At 40.7% G+C, this 17,962-nt stretch overlaps 9 protein-coding genes across 9 annotated transcripts; 5 read left to right on the plus strand and 4 right to left on the minus strand.

Annotated features, from left to right (window-relative positions):
- Nucleotides 1-444: 444 nt before the first annotated feature.
- Nucleotides 445-630, minus strand: TOT_030000001 (hypothetical protein; the record flags this gene model as incomplete). The annotated part of the gene is made up of 1 exon (XM_009692745.1): nt 445-630. One exon carries the CDS (start codon nt 628-630, stop codon nt 445-447), a length of 186 nt encoding a protein of 61 aa, XP_009691040.1.
- A 6-nt stretch (nt 631-636) lies between these two features.
- Nucleotides 637-1,890, minus strand: TOT_030000002 (hypothetical protein; the record flags this gene model as incomplete). The annotated part of the gene is given in 5 exon segments (XM_009692746.1): nt 637-703; nt 752-1,062; nt 1,210-1,524; nt 1,543-1,653; nt 1,816-1,890. The coding sequence occupies 5 exon segments, from the start codon at nt 1,888-1,890 to the stop codon at nt 637-639; spliced, it is 879 nt and encodes a 292-aa protein (XP_009691041.1).
- A 19-nt stretch (nt 1,891-1,909) lies between these two features.
- TOT_030000003 (conserved hypothetical protein) lies at nt 1,910-2,594 on the minus strand (the record flags this gene model as incomplete). Its single annotated transcript, XM_009692747.1, has 3 exons — nt 1,910-2,077; nt 2,231-2,379; nt 2,456-2,594. 3 exons carry the CDS (start codon nt 2,592-2,594, stop codon nt 1,910-1,912), a joined length of 456 nt encoding a protein of 151 aa, XP_009691042.1.
- Nucleotides 2,595-3,049: 455 nt separating this feature from the next.
- Nucleotides 3,050-3,208, plus strand: TOT_030000004 (hypothetical protein; the record flags this gene model as incomplete). The annotated part of the gene is made up of 1 exon (XM_009692748.1): nt 3,050-3,208. The coding sequence occupies one exon, from the start codon at nt 3,050-3,052 to the stop codon at nt 3,206-3,208; it is 159 nt and encodes a 52-aa protein (XP_009691043.1).
- A 79-nt stretch (nt 3,209-3,287) lies between these two features.
- Nucleotides 3,288-3,491, plus strand: TOT_030000005 (hypothetical protein; the record flags this gene model as incomplete). Its single annotated transcript, XM_009692749.1, has 1 exon — nt 3,288-3,491. The coding sequence occupies one exon, from the start codon at nt 3,288-3,290 to the stop codon at nt 3,489-3,491; it is 204 nt and encodes a 67-aa protein (XP_009691044.1).
- Nucleotides 3,492-3,762: 271 nt separating this feature from the next.
- On the plus strand, nt 3,763-3,936 carry TOT_030000006 (hypothetical protein; the record flags this gene model as incomplete). Its single annotated transcript, XM_009692750.1, has 1 exon — nt 3,763-3,936. The coding sequence occupies one exon, from the start codon at nt 3,763-3,765 to the stop codon at nt 3,934-3,936; it is 174 nt and encodes a 57-aa protein (XP_009691045.1).
- Nucleotides 3,937-4,215: 279 nt separating this feature from the next.
- Nucleotides 4,216-4,416, minus strand: TOT_030000007 (hypothetical protein; the record flags this gene model as incomplete). The annotated part of the gene is made up of 1 exon (XM_009692751.1): nt 4,216-4,416. One exon carries the CDS (start codon nt 4,414-4,416, stop codon nt 4,216-4,218), a length of 201 nt encoding a protein of 66 aa, XP_009691046.1.
- Nucleotides 4,417-4,424: 8 nt separating this feature from the next.
- Nucleotides 4,425-6,959, plus strand: TOT_030000008 (conserved hypothetical protein; the record flags this gene model as incomplete). The annotated part of the gene is made up of 1 exon (XM_009692752.1): nt 4,425-6,959. The coding sequence occupies one exon, from the start codon at nt 4,425-4,427 to the stop codon at nt 6,957-6,959; it is 2,535 nt and encodes an 844-aa protein (XP_009691047.1).
- A 1,538-nt stretch (nt 6,960-8,497) lies between these two features.
- Nucleotides 8,498-17,947, plus strand: TOT_030000889 (conserved hypothetical protein; the record flags this gene model as incomplete). The annotated part of the gene is made up of 2 exons (XM_009692753.1): nt 8,498-9,156; nt 14,575-17,947. 2 exons carry the CDS (start codon nt 8,498-8,500, stop codon nt 17,945-17,947), a joined length of 4,032 nt encoding a protein of 1,343 aa, XP_009691048.1.
- Between the last annotated feature and the right edge of the window lie 15 nt (nt 17,948-17,962).

Genomic DNA, 17,962 nt, shown 5'->3' on the forward strand with positions numbered 1-17,962 from the left:
CCTAAACCCTAAACCCTAAACCCTAAACCCTAAACCCTAAAACCCTAAACCCTAAACCCTAAACCCTAAAACCCTAAAACCCTAAAACCCTAAAACCCTAAAACCCTAAACCCTAAACCCTAAACCCTAAACCCTAAACCCTAAACCCTAAACCCTAAACCCTAAACCCTAAAACTAAAACCCTAAAAACCCTAAAACCTAAACCCTAAAAAAAACCCTAAACCCAAAACCCTAAACCCTAAACCCTAAACCCTAAAACCCTAAACCCTAAACCCTAAACCCTAAAACCCTAAACCCTAAACCCTAAACCTAAACCCTAAACCCTAAACCCTAAACCCTAAACCCTAAAACCCTAAACCCTAAAACCCTAAACCCTAAAAAAGCCCTAGAGGTCATGTGTCAGGTTGTTCGAGTGATATCGGCTCGTTGGCTATGGTTATGTGTCTATTCGGTATGGTATTGGTGTGTTAAGTATGGTGTTGACATGGTTTCTGCATGGTATCTTAGTGTTTGGTACACTAAAGGAGTGATATCAGTGTGTTCGGTATGGTATTGGTGTGTTCTGCATGGTATCTTAGTGTTTGGTACTCTTACTGTAACATATCTGAAGGTTATCGGTGATGTTTGCATGGTATCTTAGTGTTTGGTAAGGTTTGGGCATGGTTGGAGGAAGATGTGTGACGTGTCGGTACCGTAGCAGCGCCTTACAGGTAATGTCAGTGTCGTATCAGGGTGTTATGTACCCTGTTACAATGATAACTGAACGTTGTGTGTGCTATCAGCATGATATACAACCCTTGCACATGGTGACGGTACCTTATGAGGGTAGTAGGTACCTTGATGGACTGATAACAGGGTGGTAGGTACCATGTCTGTGTAGTACCAGTGCCCTATGTGTGCTATCAGTGCCGTGTCAATGCCCTTGGTAAAAGTTATGTGTGTTGACGGTACCTTATGAGGGTAGTAGGTACCTTGATGGACTGATAACAGGGTAGTAGGTACCTTGTAAGTGCCGTACCAGGGTGGTAGGTACACTGTTACAATGATAACTGAACGTTGTGTCTGTTAAAGGTACCTTATCAGGGTAGAAGGTACACTGTTACAATGATATCTGAGTGGCAGTGATACCCACTCCATCACCCACATCTCCCTCGCTCACATAAATCATCAACATAAATCAACTCACACTCATATTATAATCACACTCACCAACGACTCCCTTGGCTGGGGTCCGGCATGTTTAGTTCGACTCAGGCATGTGTAGTTACGGTCTGGCATGCCCATAACACGCATGGCCCTGTGACACACCCTGGCTACCAGGTGCCATGACCACTCACCCGTATATACGAGGTGACAACATGGCCCTGACACACCCTGGGTACCCGGTGGCATATACATCAGGGTGCCAGGCGGCCATGTGACATGACATACCCCTTGTATATATATGGAGGTGGCGAGTAGCTGGTCGACCCTGTATATACACGAGGGTAAGAGATGGCCAGGGTGTATAAACATAACAAGGGACTTAGTGGATTAAGTTACGGTTATTGTGGACATAACGGAGCTGTTCAATGACATTAACAAGCTGATATTGACAATAAACTTTAGGATATCGACCATGACCCAGCCAGAGCTATCATGACTTAGCCAGAGCTATCATGACTTAGCCAGAGCTATCATGACTTAGCCAAAGCTATCATGACCCAGCTGATACGGTGGCAGACTGACTGTTGTTGACAATGGCAAATGGGCAGTTGAACAACAATTATTGAACGTTTAAGGGCAATTTATAAACGTTGTTAAGAATTGACAAACGTTGATAAGAATTGATAGACGTTGATGGTTGATAGGCGTTGACAAGCAATGATAAACGTTGATGTTGACAAACATTGATAAGAATTGATAAAAATTATGGACGTTGATAAACATGGAAGCCTGTGCTGGTGGCAACAGGGTCTACAAAGGTGACTGAAGAGGCGACGAGGGTCGGTGGTAGCTGATAAGGTGCCACCAGACCATAACACTGGTTGTGGCAGGGTAGTACTGGGTATGGATGGGCACGGAGTGGGCTTATGGCCTACCCGGTGGCACTATAGAACTGGCTACTAGGGTAAGCTGGACGGCAGGGCACCGACTACTAGGGACAGGGTAACACCAGGGCAGTTACAATAGAGAAACGGTAACACTATGACACTGACTACTAGGGTAAGGAGACGGGTAGGCAAGTTACAATATAAGTAAGGTCATCACCAGGGCACCGATTACTACGGTACGGTGGCCACCAGAACAAGTAGTAAAATACGACACGGAGAACGTTGAATAACAAGGCCTGGAAAAACGAAAATAGGACATGTAAAAGGGCATTTGTGGCTAGGTTTACTAGGAATAGTTAGAGAAAAAAGTAGGGGGGTCCACGTATTAACAGTGGTCAACGTAGTAGCAAGGGTTAACGTACTATCAAGGGTTAACGTAGTAGCAGTGGCCATAGTACTACCAAGGGTTAACGTAGTAGCAGTGGCCATAGTACTACCAAGGGTTAACGTAGTAGCAGTGGCCATAGTACTACCAAGGGTTAACGTAGTAGCAGTGGCCATAGTACTACCAAGGGTTAACGTACTAAAACTTTAGTAAGTTTGAGGTGTTAATGTTGACACATAAATGGGTCAGACGAGTATGCCTGATGAAGCTGGTTATAGGGGTTTTGATAGTAAACACTGACGGTACATTTTAGTTTTTTAGTGTTTCGAGGTTTTTAGGACGAGATTTATTATAATTTCATTGACAATTACTAATATAATAATAAACAGATAATAAATCAAAGTGATAATTGACCCCATGGTTGAGGAATCATAATACCCAAACACGAACTTCCATATTCAAATATACACGAATGTAGTTAGTGAACCTACACATCTAACTAATGTTATGTAAAATATATAAGTGTAGTATTTCTGTAGTTTTTTAGGACCTATTAAACATTATACACACCTAGTCCTAGTACTCACATTTCTGTAGCTAAAAAGTTTTAAAATGGTCAATACAGACAAAAATGGATTTAATAAAGCACTCGATTCAAATGATAATTTATGTCAAATTTCTAATTTTTGTATTTCTATATTCAATAACATATGATAATTTGACTATTGAATACTCCACTGATACATCGTCTACTGATACTCGGAGTAACGAATCAATTGATTCGAGATAGGTTGATAACAACTTACTACATGGATAATCGACTGATGATGTTGAACACAAATTGAAAGCTGTTGGACCGAGATTATTAGATGAAGTTGGACATAAATCAGAAACTGGTTCAACTGACACAAACCATGATAAGAAATCTAGACTCGAATCTGCAGGCGGTTAAAGCAATAAAACTTATGACACCAATGCGGATATGGCTTTCACTTCATCGGCTGGCGAACGTTCATGTTCTGAATTTTCCTCGTTGTTTAGAGGCCGTGCTAAAAGACCAAAGTGTTCCTTAATGAAATTTGTTTGCAAACTAGTACGTAATTGTAAAGAGGAAATCACTGATAGTTATAGTGAAGATGTGTCGCCAGGTTGTTCCAGTTGTTTTTGCTGTTGTTTTTGTTTTTGTTGATGTACTTGTTTTTGCTGTTGATCCTCAAAATCATCATGAAGACGCTATTGACTGTAAACAATAATTCTTGAACCTTGACATTCATGTCTTGACAAATTTGATTAATAAATCATTAGACAGTAGTATGTTGAACCATCAATTATTACATAACACCCATGTCCAGCACACATAAGGCCAGTATACTGAACAGACCAGTCACACCTAAGAACGGGTGTGGATACACCTCAACAAGGCGTCAACATATCAACCATGTCACAGAACAACCGGAGTGGATACACCTCAACAAGGCGTCAACATATCAACCATGTTACACATATCAACGGATGTAGATACTCATACATTAAGTCACAATCACTGCCATCACCGACTATCAACACTTATGTTCATAACACATCAATAACATGAACCTGGCCAACCATCATCAACAGGTTGGCCATCTCATAGCACCGATAAGCCAGACTATCACACATTATCCTGGGTAAAACCGACTAAAAACACTCTTCAACAATCGCTCATAACATTAACAAACGCACAGCAACTGTTAACATAACACAGCCGACACGGTATGCACTAATGCCTTGACCCATGCCATAGACAACATGTGTCATCTACTGGCTGTTGTAGGCGCCTGTCCCTATACCTGGTGTTTCGACAAGAACATGAATCGCATGAGACTCTGCAGGACCCTTTTTCGTAGTCGGTAAATGCAATACACTGCCAGTGTATGTACCTGTTAATTGGCGTAGTCGTAGTGGACTGACCCCAGCACCACCCATGGTTGAGCCCGGCGACCCTGATCTCAGTGACATTCTATACCATGAAGATTAATACCATTAGTACATACGTGTTGGTATACCTCTTGACAAACGGCCACTGGAATCTCATGGTCCCAGTCAAAGCAGATGGAGGTTCAACAGGCGGCAGTGATGCAGGCTCAACAGCCGGTAGTGATGCAGGTTCAACAGCAGGTAGTGATGTAGCCGAAGTTTCAACTTTGGGAACTGACGGTTCGTCAGCCAGCACTGATCCCAATGCCAATGCCAATCTTTCAAGCGGTACTGACGGTACTGTTGCAACACCAGCCAACGAAGCCGACGGTAGCTCATCAGCTGATGGAGCTTCGACTGATGCAGATGCCAGTCTTGCATCTGGATCATCCGGTGAATCAGCTGATGGAGCAGCATCGGCAGATGCCGATGGCAGTGTTGCTGTACCAGCTAAACCAGCTGAGGAGTCACCGTTGCTTAACGGATTGTACCCTGACTTATTTACATCAGGATTATATGGCCACAAAGATTACTCAGAAACAATTCCGGCCTTAGTAGCCCAAAGAGAAGAAGCTAAGCTTTTAGTCGAAGATGCGAGAAAAGCAGCAGACGAACTCATTAATGCGGCTTTAAAATTGTATAATGAAGCCCGGGAACTATCTGCAGAAATAGAAAAACCAGACAATCTTGATGAACTCTCTGCTAAAATTGTTGCTACAACTGCCAAGGTTAACGTGGAGATGAAACAAGCTGACATGATAGCCCATGAACACGACATGTTATACCATAGTGGATTCCCTAATGGTTGGCACGCTGAACATGATCCCGTGCTTGAAAAGGATGCACTGTTAAGGAAAACCTTGATGTATAGAGATAGTTTCCCTAATCCATGGCATGACATGAACTGGTCAATGTTAGACGAAGCAAATAAAATCAGAGAAAAGAAGTACAAAGAAGACAAAGAAGGAATGAAAGTCAAAATTGACGGCAAGGAGGCCCAAATTGTCTTGAAAGAGGAGCAAATTGCAAGTAAAAATACAGAATTGTTGGTTAAAAAGGAAGAGTTAGAAGATAAAAATGAGGAATTAAATGCCAAAAAACAAGAAGTGTCTGATATGAAAGAACTCATCAAAGAGCTCCAAAAGGACTTGAAAAAACTAGAGGCGGAAGCTAGAAATATCGCTTCAGAGCATAGTACACTTAATAGAGAACTCCTTGTACTTGATCTGGAGATGAGGAAGCTAGACGACGAACACGCAAAACTTAATAATGAATTCTTAAACTTGTTGGAGGATGATCGCAAGATCGTAAAAGAGTTTTATGATACGACAGGAAGTATAGGCCATTTACACGACAAACATGGAAAAGACAGATATGGATTATACAGTGAGACCGATCGTCCTGTTGATACTAGAGACACATTTACACCGTATAATGTCGATGTGCAGGGATTGAAACACTACGATCCAACTATTCCAACCGAAGTTACAAAAGCATACTTAGGTGATTTATATCCTGACATGGGCGGAAGCCTTGTAATTGTTAAAAAACCAAAAGAGCTTGAAGTACATAAGGATGTCAAATTTAATCCTGTTGACAATTTTTCGGAATATCCAGCAATTATAGGTAGGGGACATGAGGCAAAGGCATCGGAAAGTAGTGAAGTTGGTAATGATAAAACTAAAGTCGCAGCCCCTGCTCCTGAAGGTTCGGTTGCACCTCCTGCCGTACCAGTTTCTGGATCCACTGAAGCTAAACCTGTGGAAGAATCAGCTGAAGCCAAGGCCCCTGAAGATGGAGCCAAGGTGGAAGAGGCAGCTCCTGTCTCTACGGCTGCTCCCGCCCATACAGCTGGTCATGCCGCTGTTCCTGGAGCCAAGACTGAGGCTCAGGCAGCTCCAGCACATACAGCTGGTCATGCCGCCGTTCCTGAAGCCAAGGCCGAGGCTCAGGCAGCTCCAACTGGTGTTAAATTCTACAAGACAGGTTCAGATGGTTCCATGGTTGAAATGGTTGAAAACACCGATTTTGAAAAGAAAAACACTGTAGGTGATGATAGATTTGATTTTAAAACCAATGCCAAGTGCGAAAAGATAACATTTGATGGTCAAGATGTATGGAAGAAGGGAGATCAGGATGTTAATGAGCCTAGGTCTGTAACTTATAGAGACTCATTGAAGGTAGTTGTTGTACGTGACAATAATTGGACCGTGAATTACAAAAAGGATAACAGAGAGGGTGTTTGGAAGTTAGAAAGTAAGACACAAAGAGCTGCAAGAACTGGATCAGCCAAAACTGGATCAACCCCCTCCACTAGAACTGGACTAGCATCACCAGGAATGGCTAGAGCTGCAGGCGGATCAACTACGAACCTCGCAAGCAGTAGAGATAAACTCGGGGGATCAGTGACAAACCTTGATACAGCTTCAACAACAGGATCCGACGAAGGTAAGTCTACCGGATCATCGGACGTTGCTAATCTTAAAGAAGTTGAAGATGATACACATGTCTCAGGTTCATCTGGTTTAGCCGGAGCAACCACCTTAAGAGGCACAGGAACAGCAGCAGGAAAAACAGCACATTAGGACAATACACAGTTGTAGCCATGGAATAGCCTGTAACAACCAAGGTACAGTCAGTCATTAACAGCCATGGAATAGCCAATAAAAAACAATGGCTCTAATTGGTCAACATCAGCCATGGAGCAACCAATAACCACGAACAACCATAAACATTAATATAACCACTAATAACCAAAGGATAATTAACCATGATAGACTGGTGTTTGAGCATTAGAATGGTCAAACTCGTACAAGATAGGGCAATACCTATGTTATTGTAAAGCCTATGTTATTATTACAGCCATGTCGTGGTAAAGTCTATGTTATGACAATAGCCATGTTATGGTAAAGCCTATGTTACGATAACAGCCACTCGAAAATCAGCAGAAGGGACTATTATCCATACGGAATAATGGTACTTTTGGGGGCTTGATTAAGGCTATGTTTTCAGTCAGTAGCTACCACTAATAAAAGTACCATTAACATCCGTATGAGATAACAGCATCCCCTTGTTGTACGAGGCATCAAAGGAGTGCCTTTTAAGTTATTACATAATTACTCAACAATGTAGTAACAGTGTAATTTCAATGTAGTATTGTTTATATGTGTTAATAGCCTAGGATAATATGTGTGTTCGCAGTTGTGTGATAGAAGATTGACAGTTCATCGACTAATTGTTAAATGTAGCAACCTTATATGTTTGCACATATACTATTTTACTTAACAAATGAATAAAATTGACAGAACAAATACAAAGTAATAAATAAGAGATAGCAAATGGATGACGGTAAGATAATGTTAAATTATTTGGAGTAACAGAAACATGGTACAAAGTAAAAAAATAAACACCAATTTTTAAAGTAATAATAAATTATAATTTAAGTTTATTAATTTCACAACAATAAATGTTAGGAAGAATGGTAATTTCAGTATAATAAATCTACATATATAACCTGTTACACTCAATAATTTATTTGACATATGACATTAAATCTAGGGTTTGAATCACATTATTTACAGGCATTTGGAGATTTCACAGTATGGGCTTGTAATTCAAAATTGTTAACAAATTAAAAAATATATTGTATAAATCATGATATGAATTGGAGTGTATGTACAAATATGAAAAAGAGTATGGATTTAATTTTTCTTAAAATATATAAAAATAAAGTAAGTAAATAAATATATAAAATGGAAAGAGCACTTAAAAGGGTGTTGTAATACGACTAAGTTATAATGAATATGAGATTCACAAACGAATAAAATCGGAGGATGGACACACATTTGACCGAGTATGACATAAACAATTGCATAAAAAATCAAGGTGATTTTAAAGCATCGGATAAATAAGGTAGGTAGAGGCCAAAAGAATTTCTTAGTAATATTTGTATGAAAGAATCTCCCCATTGCTAAATTAAAAAACTCGATTTTTGAGGCCAATCAGTTACATTCAAGCACATAATGAACAATGAGGTTCATGGATAAATTTATATTTTGTAACTGCTTGATTGTAAACCTAAATAACGACATGGTTGGTTCAATAAGATAGGTTATCAATCTTTATGCGAAATGTTTGGATTATCGCATCAGTTGTCGTTGCAATTGCTATTTGTTTATCTATCGGCTTGACTGTTGGATTCCTGCTCAAGAAAAGGAAGGGTACAGGTGGTACAGTCGCTAATGTTAGTATTTCGCCTGTACGCTTAGCAAACGATGCCGACTTGAAAGTCAAGGATACTAGCGATGACATTATTAAGATTGACTTTTTAAAAAGAGAAAACTACTCCGTAGGTGGAAATAATGCCAGTGTCAACAGTTTTAATCACGATTTTCCCACGGCTAAACTCACTGGTTGGACTCACACCTTTCAACTCCCTCTCAGGATACGGAAATTTATTGTTGGATCCATTGAGGTTGCCGTTTCGAAAATTACTCCCATTTCTGGTTTCACTGTGTTCAATAATCAAGATGCAGGTGATTTTGTAACAATTTGGCATGATGGCGACTTTCATCACTACTCTAAATCAGGTGAACTTATTTCAGTTGGAGCCTTTCCATTTGCCAATGGAGATGAATCAATCCATCCAAGGAGTCTAAAAATACCATCAAGAATTTCTGAAGATGACCATTTAAACGTTTCAACCACTGATGGTATTGACAACGAACGTAATTTGGAAGATATAGGTGTATTAATTGAGTCAGAAGAACCAATTGTAGAAAAGTCAATAATCCCTAATCTCTATCAAGAATTAACATCAACTGAATGCTCTAGTGACGATTTAGATGTTGAAAAATCAAGCGTACATGAAGATTTAGAATTTCCTGAATCTGGAACTACATTGGAATGGGATGACAGTGTGTTAATTGATGAGCCAAAAGAACCAGAAATTGAAAGTTTTACTTTTAACCCTGTAAGTGGTTTTCCTACCGGATGGCACGACAGTGAGTTAATTGAAGTTCCAAAACCTAAACCTCAGTTAAATGGTCTATATCCAGACACTATTAGAACTGGGTGGGCTTTGGATGATTTGGATATTGAAGAACATGACCCACTTTTCAATGGTCTTTATCCAGATGCAATATCAACTGGTTGGGCTAGAGATGATTTGGATAAATCCAAGAAAAGGAAAACTGTGTATACCGACTTCGATCCCTCTATCGGATTTCCCTCTGGTTGGCATGATAGAAGTGACCTAGTTGAAATACCAGACCGAGAACCTCAGTTAAATGGTCTATATCCAGACACTATTAGAACTGGGTGGGCTTTGGATGATTTGGATATTGAAGAACATGACCCACTTTTCAATGGTCTTTATCCAGATGCAATATCAACTGGGTGGGCTTTGGATGATTTGGATATTGAAGAACATGACCCACTTTTCAATGGTCTTTATCCAGATGCAATATCAACTGGGTGGGCTTTGGATGATTTGGATATTGAAGAACATGACCCACTTTTCAATGGTCTTTATCCAGATGCAATATCAACTGGTTGGGCTAGAGATGATTTGGATAAATCCAAGAAAAGGAAAACTGTGTATACCGACTTCGATCCCTCTATCGGATTTCCCTCTGGTTGGCATGATAGAAGTGACCTAGTTGAAATACCAGACCGAGAACCTCAGTTAAATGGTCTATATCCAGACACTATTAGAACTGGGTGGGCTTTGGATGATTTGGATATTGAAGAACATGACCCACTTTTCAATGGTCTTTATCCAGATGCAATATCAACTGGTTGGGCTAGAGATGATTTGGATAAATCCAAGAAAAGGAAAACTGTGTATACCGACTTCGATCCCTCTATCGGATTTCCTTCGGGTTGGCATGATAGAAGTGACCTAGTTGAAATACCAGACCGAGAACCTCAGTTAAATGGTCTTTATCCAGATGCAATATCAACTGGGTGGGCTTTGGATGATTTGGATATTGAAGAACATGACCCACTTTTCAATGGTCTTTATCCAGATGCAATATCAACTGGTTGGGCTAGAGATGATTTGGATAAATCCAAGAAAAGGAAAACTGTGTATACCGACTTCGATCCCTCTATCGGATTTCCCTCTGGTTGGCATGATAGAAGTGACCTAGTTGAAATACCAGACCGAGAACCTCAGTTAAATGGTCTATATCCAGACACTATTAGAACTGGGTGGGCTTTGGATGATTTGGATATTGAAGAACATGACCCACTTTTCAATGGTCTTTATCCAGATGCAATATCAACTGGTTGGGCTAGAGATGATTTGGATAAATCCAAGAAAAGGAAAACTGTGTATACCGACTTCGATCCCTCTATCGGATTTCCTTCGGGTTGGCATGATAGAAGTGACCTAGTTGAAATACCAGACCGAGAACCTCAGTTAAATGGTCTATATCCAGACACTATTAGAACTGGGTGGGCTTTGGATGATTTGGATATTGAAGAACATGACCCACTTTTCAATGGTCTTTATCCAGATGCAATATCAACTGGTTGGGCTAGAGATGATTTGGATAAATCCAAGAAAAGGAAAACTGTGTATACCGACTTCGATCCCTCTATCGGATTTCCTTCGGGTTGGCATGATAGAAGTGACCTAGTTGAAATACCAGACCGAGAACCTCAGTTAAATGGTCTATATCCAGACACTATTAGAACTGGGTGGGCTTTGGATGATTTGGATATTGAAGAACATGACCCACTTTTCAATGGTCTTTATCCAGATGCAATATCAACTGGTTGGGCTAGAGATGATTTGGATAAATCCAAGAAAAGGAAAACTGTGTATACCGACTTCGATCCCTCTATCGGATTTCCCTCTGGTTGGCATGATAGAAGTGACCTAGTTGAAATACCAGACCGAGAACCTCAGTTAAATGGTCTATATCCAGACACTATTAGAACTGGGTGGGCTTTGGATGATTTGGATATTGAAGAACATGACCCACTTTTCAATGGTCTTTATCCAGATGCAATATCAACTGGGTGGGCTTTGGATGATTTGGATATTGAAGAACATGACCCACTTTTCAATGGTCTTTATCCAGATGCAATATCAACTGGTTGGGCTAGAGATGATTTGGATAAATCCAAGAAAAGGAAAACTGTGTATACCGACTTCGATCCCTCTATCGGATTTCCCTCTGGTTGGTATGATAGAAGTGACCTAGTTGAAATACCAGACCGAGAACCTCAGTTAAATGGTCTATATCCAGACACTATTAGAACTGGGTGGGCTTTGGATGATTTGGATATTGAAGAACATGACCCACTTTTCAATGGTCTTTATCCAGATGCAATATCAACTGGGTGGGCTTTGGATGATTTGGATATTGAAGAACATGACCCACTTTTCAATGGTCTTTATCCAGATGCAATATCAACTGGTTGGGCTAGAGATGATTTGGATAAATCCAAGAAAAGGAAAACTGTGTATACCGACTTCGATCCCTCTATCGGATTTCCTTCGGGTTGGCATGATAGAAGTGACCTAGTTGAAATACCAGACCGAGAACCTCAGTTAAATGGTCTATATCCAGACACTATTAGAACTGGGTGGGCTTTGGATGATTTGGATATTGAAGAACATGACCCACTTTTCAATGGTCTTTATCCAGATGCAATATCAACTGGGTGGGCTTTGGATGATTTGGATATTGAAGAACATGACCCACTTTTCAATGGTCTTTATCCAGATGCAATATCAACTGGTTGGGCTAGAGATGATTTGGATAAATCCAAGAAAAGGAAAACTGTGTATACCGACTTCGATCCCTCTATCGGATTTCCCTCTGGTTGGCATGATAGAAGTGACCTAGTTGAAATACCAGACCGAGAACCTCAGTTAAATGGTCTATATCCAGACACTATTAGAACTGGGTGGGCTTTGGATGATTTGGATATTGAAGAACATGACCCACTTTTCAATGGTCTTTATCCAGATGCAATATCAACTGGTTGGGCTAGAGATGATTTGGATAAATCCAAGAAAAGGAAAACTGTGTATACCGACTTCGATCCCTCTATCGGATTTCCTTCGGGTTGGCATGATAGAAGTGACCTAGTTGAAATACCAGACCGAGAACCTCAGTTAAATGGTCTATATCCAGACACTATTAGAACTGGGTGGGCTTTGGATGATTTGGATATTGAAGAACATGACCCACTTTTCAATGGTCTTTATCCAGATGCAATATCAACTGGTTGGGCTAGAGATGATTTGGATAAATCCAAGAAAAGGAAAACTGTGTATACCGACTTCGATCCCTCTATCGGATTTCCCTCTGGTTGGCATGATAGAAGTGACCTAGTTGAAATACCAGACCGAGAACCTCAGTTAAATGGTCTATATCCAGACACTATTAGAACTGGGTGGGCTTTGGATGATTTGGATATTGAAGAACATGACCCACTTTTCAATGGTCTTTATCCAGATGCAATATCAACTGGTTGGGCTAGAGATGATTTGGATAAATCCAAGAAAAGGAAAACTGTGTATACCGACTTCGATCCCTCTATCGGATTTCCTTCGGGTTGGCATGATAGAAGTGACCTAGTTGAAATACCAGACCGAGAACCTCAGTTAAATGGTCTATATCCAGACACTATTAGAACTGGGTGGGCTTTGGATGATTTGGATATTGAAGAACATGACCCACTTTTCAATGGTCTTTATCCAGATGCAATATCAACTGGTTGGGCTAGAGATGATTTGGATAAATCCAAGAAAAGGAAAACTGTGTATACCGACTTCGATCCCTCTATCGGATTTCCTTCGGGTTGGCATGATAGAAGTGACCTAGTTGAAATACCAGACCGAGAACCTCAGTTAAATGGTCTATATCCAGACACTATTAGAACTGGGTGGGCTTTGGATGATTTGGATATTGAAGAACATGACCCACTTTTCAATGGTCTTTATCCAGATGCAATATCAACTGGGTGGGCTTTGGATGATTTGGATATTGAAGAACATGACCCACTTTTCAATGGTCTTTATCCAGATGCAATATCAACTGGTTGGGCTAGAGATGATTTGGATAAATCCAAGAAAAGGAAAACTGTGTATACCGACTTCGATCCCTCTATCGGATTTCCCTCTGGTTGGCATGATAGAAGTGACCTAGTTGAAATACCAGACCGAGAACCTCAGTTAAATGGTCTATATCCAGACACTATTAGAACTGGGTGGGCTTTGGATGATTTGGATATTGAAGAACATGACCCACTTTTCAATGGTCTTTATCCAGATGCAATATCAACTGGTTGGGCTAGAGATGATTTGGATAAATCCAAGAAAAGGAAAACTGTGTATACCGACTTCGATCCCTCTATCGGATTTCCTTCGGGTTGGCATGATAGAAGTGACCTAGTTGAAATACCAGACCGAGAACCTCAGTTAAATGGTCTATATCCAGACACTATTAGAACTGGGTGGGCTTTGGATGATTTGGATATTGAAGAACATGACCCACTTTTCAATGGTCTTTATCCAGATGCAATATCAACTGGTTGGGCTAGAGATGATTTGGATAAATCCAAGAAAAGGAAAACTGTGTATACCGACTTCGATCCCTCTATCGGATTTCCTTCGGGTTGGCATGATAGAAGTGACCTAGTTGAAATACCAGACCGAGAACCTCAGTTAAATGGTCTATATCCAGACACTATTAGAACTGGGTGGGCTTTGGATGATTTGGATATTGAAGAACATGACCCACTTTTCAATGGTCTTTATCCAGATGCAATATCAACTGGTTGGGCTAGAGATGATTTGGATAAATCCAAGAAAAGGAAAACTGTGTATACCGACTTCGATCCCTCTATCGGATTTCCCTCTGGTTGGCATGATAGAAGTGACCTAGTTGAAATACCAGACCGAGAACCTCAGTTAAATGGTCTATATCCAGACACTATTAGAACTGGGTGGGCTTTGGATGATTTGGATATTGAAGAACATGACCCACTTTTCAATGGTCTTTATCCAGATGCAATATCAACCGGCTGCGCATTGGATGATTTGGTATATGAAGAACGTCCACCATTGGTTAATGATCAATATCCAGATTTAGTATTTACTGGTTGTCTCACATATGATTTGCAAGTTGAACCGGATCCTGAGCCAATTTTAAATGGGTTATATCCTGACACATTGAGAACTGGGTGGGCTCGAGATGATTTGGATTTAGATTACATTTTTACTTTTGTTAACGTTCTTCCAGAAATGAATCTTGGCAATAAGGATTTAGTATTTGATTTTTCCGTTATCACTCTTGCTACTGAGGATACTCCATTCAAGATTTTACAGGGTGATGATGAAATGGTTATTAAGAAGCGTAGGATTGATGATGTTTTTAAGAAGTACAGTTGTACTCTTACTAATGAAAGGTCTTTTAGACCACAGATTAGGTATTTACTTTCCAATTTCCAGCTTGAAGTTGAAGACATTTCCGAATTTGAGCTCTATGTTGGTGAATTCGATGAGCCTTTGTTGATGAGAATGAAAGATTCGTCCGGATTTAAGACCTTTGTGCATAGAGGGCGCAACAAATGGGAAACTCCTTATATTCCATACTTGGATATAAACGTTCTCGATAAACACTATCTTTTGTTAAGGGGTGATATCACAACGATTGATTTTTCTAAAAAATCCGGGCATTACGAATTTGGTAAATACAAAATAAAAGTAACTGAACCTGACTCAAGTGATAGAGTAGTACAAGAAGGTTTTAAAGCATATATTCACACGATTTACTATAATTCAGAATACAACAGCGACTTCGCCAGTGTGAAGGTTCACAGGTTTAAATATGACAACGTTGGTCTTTCAGGTTTTATACGTTACCACTCAATTCGTAAGGTTTACGTGTTCTTTTGGGAACACGATTTAACAAAACCCGTTTATATTAGGGCTTGTGCAGATCATGGTTTCGCAAACTACTTTGGTTATCCTGATTACATTATGCAAACCGATGTTTCTATGTTCCCTTATTTCTTAACCCTTACTAATTTTGAAGTGAATAATGCTGTAGTTATCAACCTAGCAAGACACGAATCATATGATTTTGAGGGTGGCATTTCAGCTCATTTAACGAGAAACCTAATAACAGTCAAGTCTTACGAAAATTCTCCTATGCAGCATTTCAGTAGATACGTTCATACCCTTACCGTCCGTGATACCAATAAACCATTTAGCGTTCTACGTTTCGTCAACGAGATTAACCTGAATGTTGATCCAACCAAAGTTTCGTCCGTGGAAGCCTATTACCACAATAAACATCTAAAGAAGCCGCTTTTGTTCATTATGAATGGTTCAAGCAAGCAGACCTTCTATAAGCTCGAGAATGATAATTTTGTCTTGATCGATAGACTCATCGTCAGTCTTGAAATAACCTTAAAATACTTGGCATATTATAATTACAATTATGTCACAATTGATGTTTCAAAACAATCCACTTATCATTACACGGGAGCCCAAATTCCATCCTCTATGCCCGATTCCAGTATGTTAGTATCTGTGGTTAAGGAAGAAATAAGCGAATTCATCAAGTATTCTCACATCATTAAGGTGAACAACAACCCATTGAAATTCAAATTAATGGCTCTGGACGGTGTTGATATTAGTTTAGATGCTCCCGAGGTCACGAGTGTGGACGTCTACTTCTTTAATGAACACAAGGATATTCCTATAGCACTCGTTCTTAAAGGAACTACCGATGTCGTTTACGTTAAGAAAGACCAATTCGTTAGGAAAACCGTCGGAAACTTGGATCAATCATTGGAAACTTTGAGAAGACTGACTCAATTCAATCTGGGCATTGTGTACTTGAGATTGGACCTAAAGTCCAATTACTACAACTCTCACGACGATGGATTTAACATAGAAGTCTCTCGTGGTGACAAAAGGCAGGACGGATTTGCTCACTACGTTCACACGTTCCCAAGTCACAAGGAGGTGAGATTCCTCAATGGGAACGAGTGCTTTCATCCCAAGGTAGAGGCAGGTCAATACGAAAAGGCAGACGTTTTTTTCGAAAACAACTTCCCTTCTATTGTAACTCTGACTGACACCAAGGGAGCTTGTTGCCATTTTATTTTCCAAAACGACGGTTATAAAAAGGCAAAGGCTGAAAGTGTAGATTCTAAACTTTCCCCAGGAGGCAAAACACCAACCCAACCTCAAGCCGCAACCCAAGAAAAAGAACAATCGCAAACGCCGCTGTTAAAACCAGCTTCAAAGCCAATTGAAGAACAAACGCCAAAACAAGAAGAGCCATCACACACACCGCTGTTAAAACCATCCATTAAGCCAATTGAAGAACAAACGCCAAAACAAGAAGAGCAATCACACACAACATTGCTGAAACCATCTCTAGCGTCGACTCCTCAGGTTTCACCACTCCCGCAGGTAACACCTCCGCCAGTTCCTGAGTCACCGGTTTCACAGTCGATAACGCCTCCGCAAACCGAATCACATACACCGTTCCCAAAACCATCTCCAGCGCCGACGCCTCCGGTATCACCACTGCCGCAGGTAACACCTCCGCCACTTCCTGAGTCTCCGGTTTCACAGTCGATAACGCCTCCGCAAACCGAAACACACACAACGTTACTTCTGAAACCAGTGTTAAAGCCAATTCAGGATCAAACCCCAAAACAAGAAGAAACACACACAACGTTACTTCTGAAACCAGCGTTAAAGCCAATTCAGGATCAAACGCCAAAACAAGAAGAAACTCACACAACGTTACTTCTGAAACCAGTGTTAAAGCCAATTCAGGATCAAACCCCAAAACAAGAAGAAACACACACAACGTTACTTCTGAAACCAGCGTTAAAGCCAATTGAAGATCAAACGCCAAAACAAGAAGAGCCATCACACACACCGCTGTTAAAACCATCCATTAAGCCAATTGAAGAACAAACGCCAAAACAAGAAGAGCAATCACACACAACATTGCTGAAACCATCTCTAGCGTCGACTCCTCAGGTTTCACCACTCCCGCAGGTAACACCTCCGCCAGTTCCTGAGTCACCGGTTTCACAGTCGATAACGCCTCCGCAAACCGAATCACATACACCGTTCCCAAAACCATCTCCAGCGCCGACGCCTCCGGTATCACCACTGCCGCAGGTAACACCTCCGCCAGTTCCTGTTTCGCCGGCTTCACAGCCACAGTCGTCGACTCCATCGCAACCTGAATCGCAAACATCACTGTTAAGACCGTCTTTATCGACTAAACATGAGCAAATACAATCGCATACACCTCCACCGCTGCCGAAAGCCCCTCCGTCACTAGATCATACGCAAGAACAAACGCAATCGCAGACACAATTGATTAAACTATCGCAACCGCAGGTGGACACTCAATCGCAAACTAAATTGATTAAACCATCGCAGCCGCAAGCGGAAACACCAGCACTATCGCATACTAAATTGATTAAACCATCGCAGCCGCAAGCGGAATCACAATCGCATACACCTCCACCAGTGCCAAAACTTCCTGGTGAATCTAATGACAGTGACTGAGTCAGGACTCCATCT

This window comes from Theileria orientalis, chromosome 3 (assembly GCF_000740895.1).
Source record: "Theileria orientalis strain Shintoku DNA, chromosome 3, complete genome".
NCBI classification, from domain to species: domain Eukaryota; phylum Apicomplexa; class Aconoidasida; order Piroplasmida; family Theileriidae; genus Theileria; species Theileria orientalis.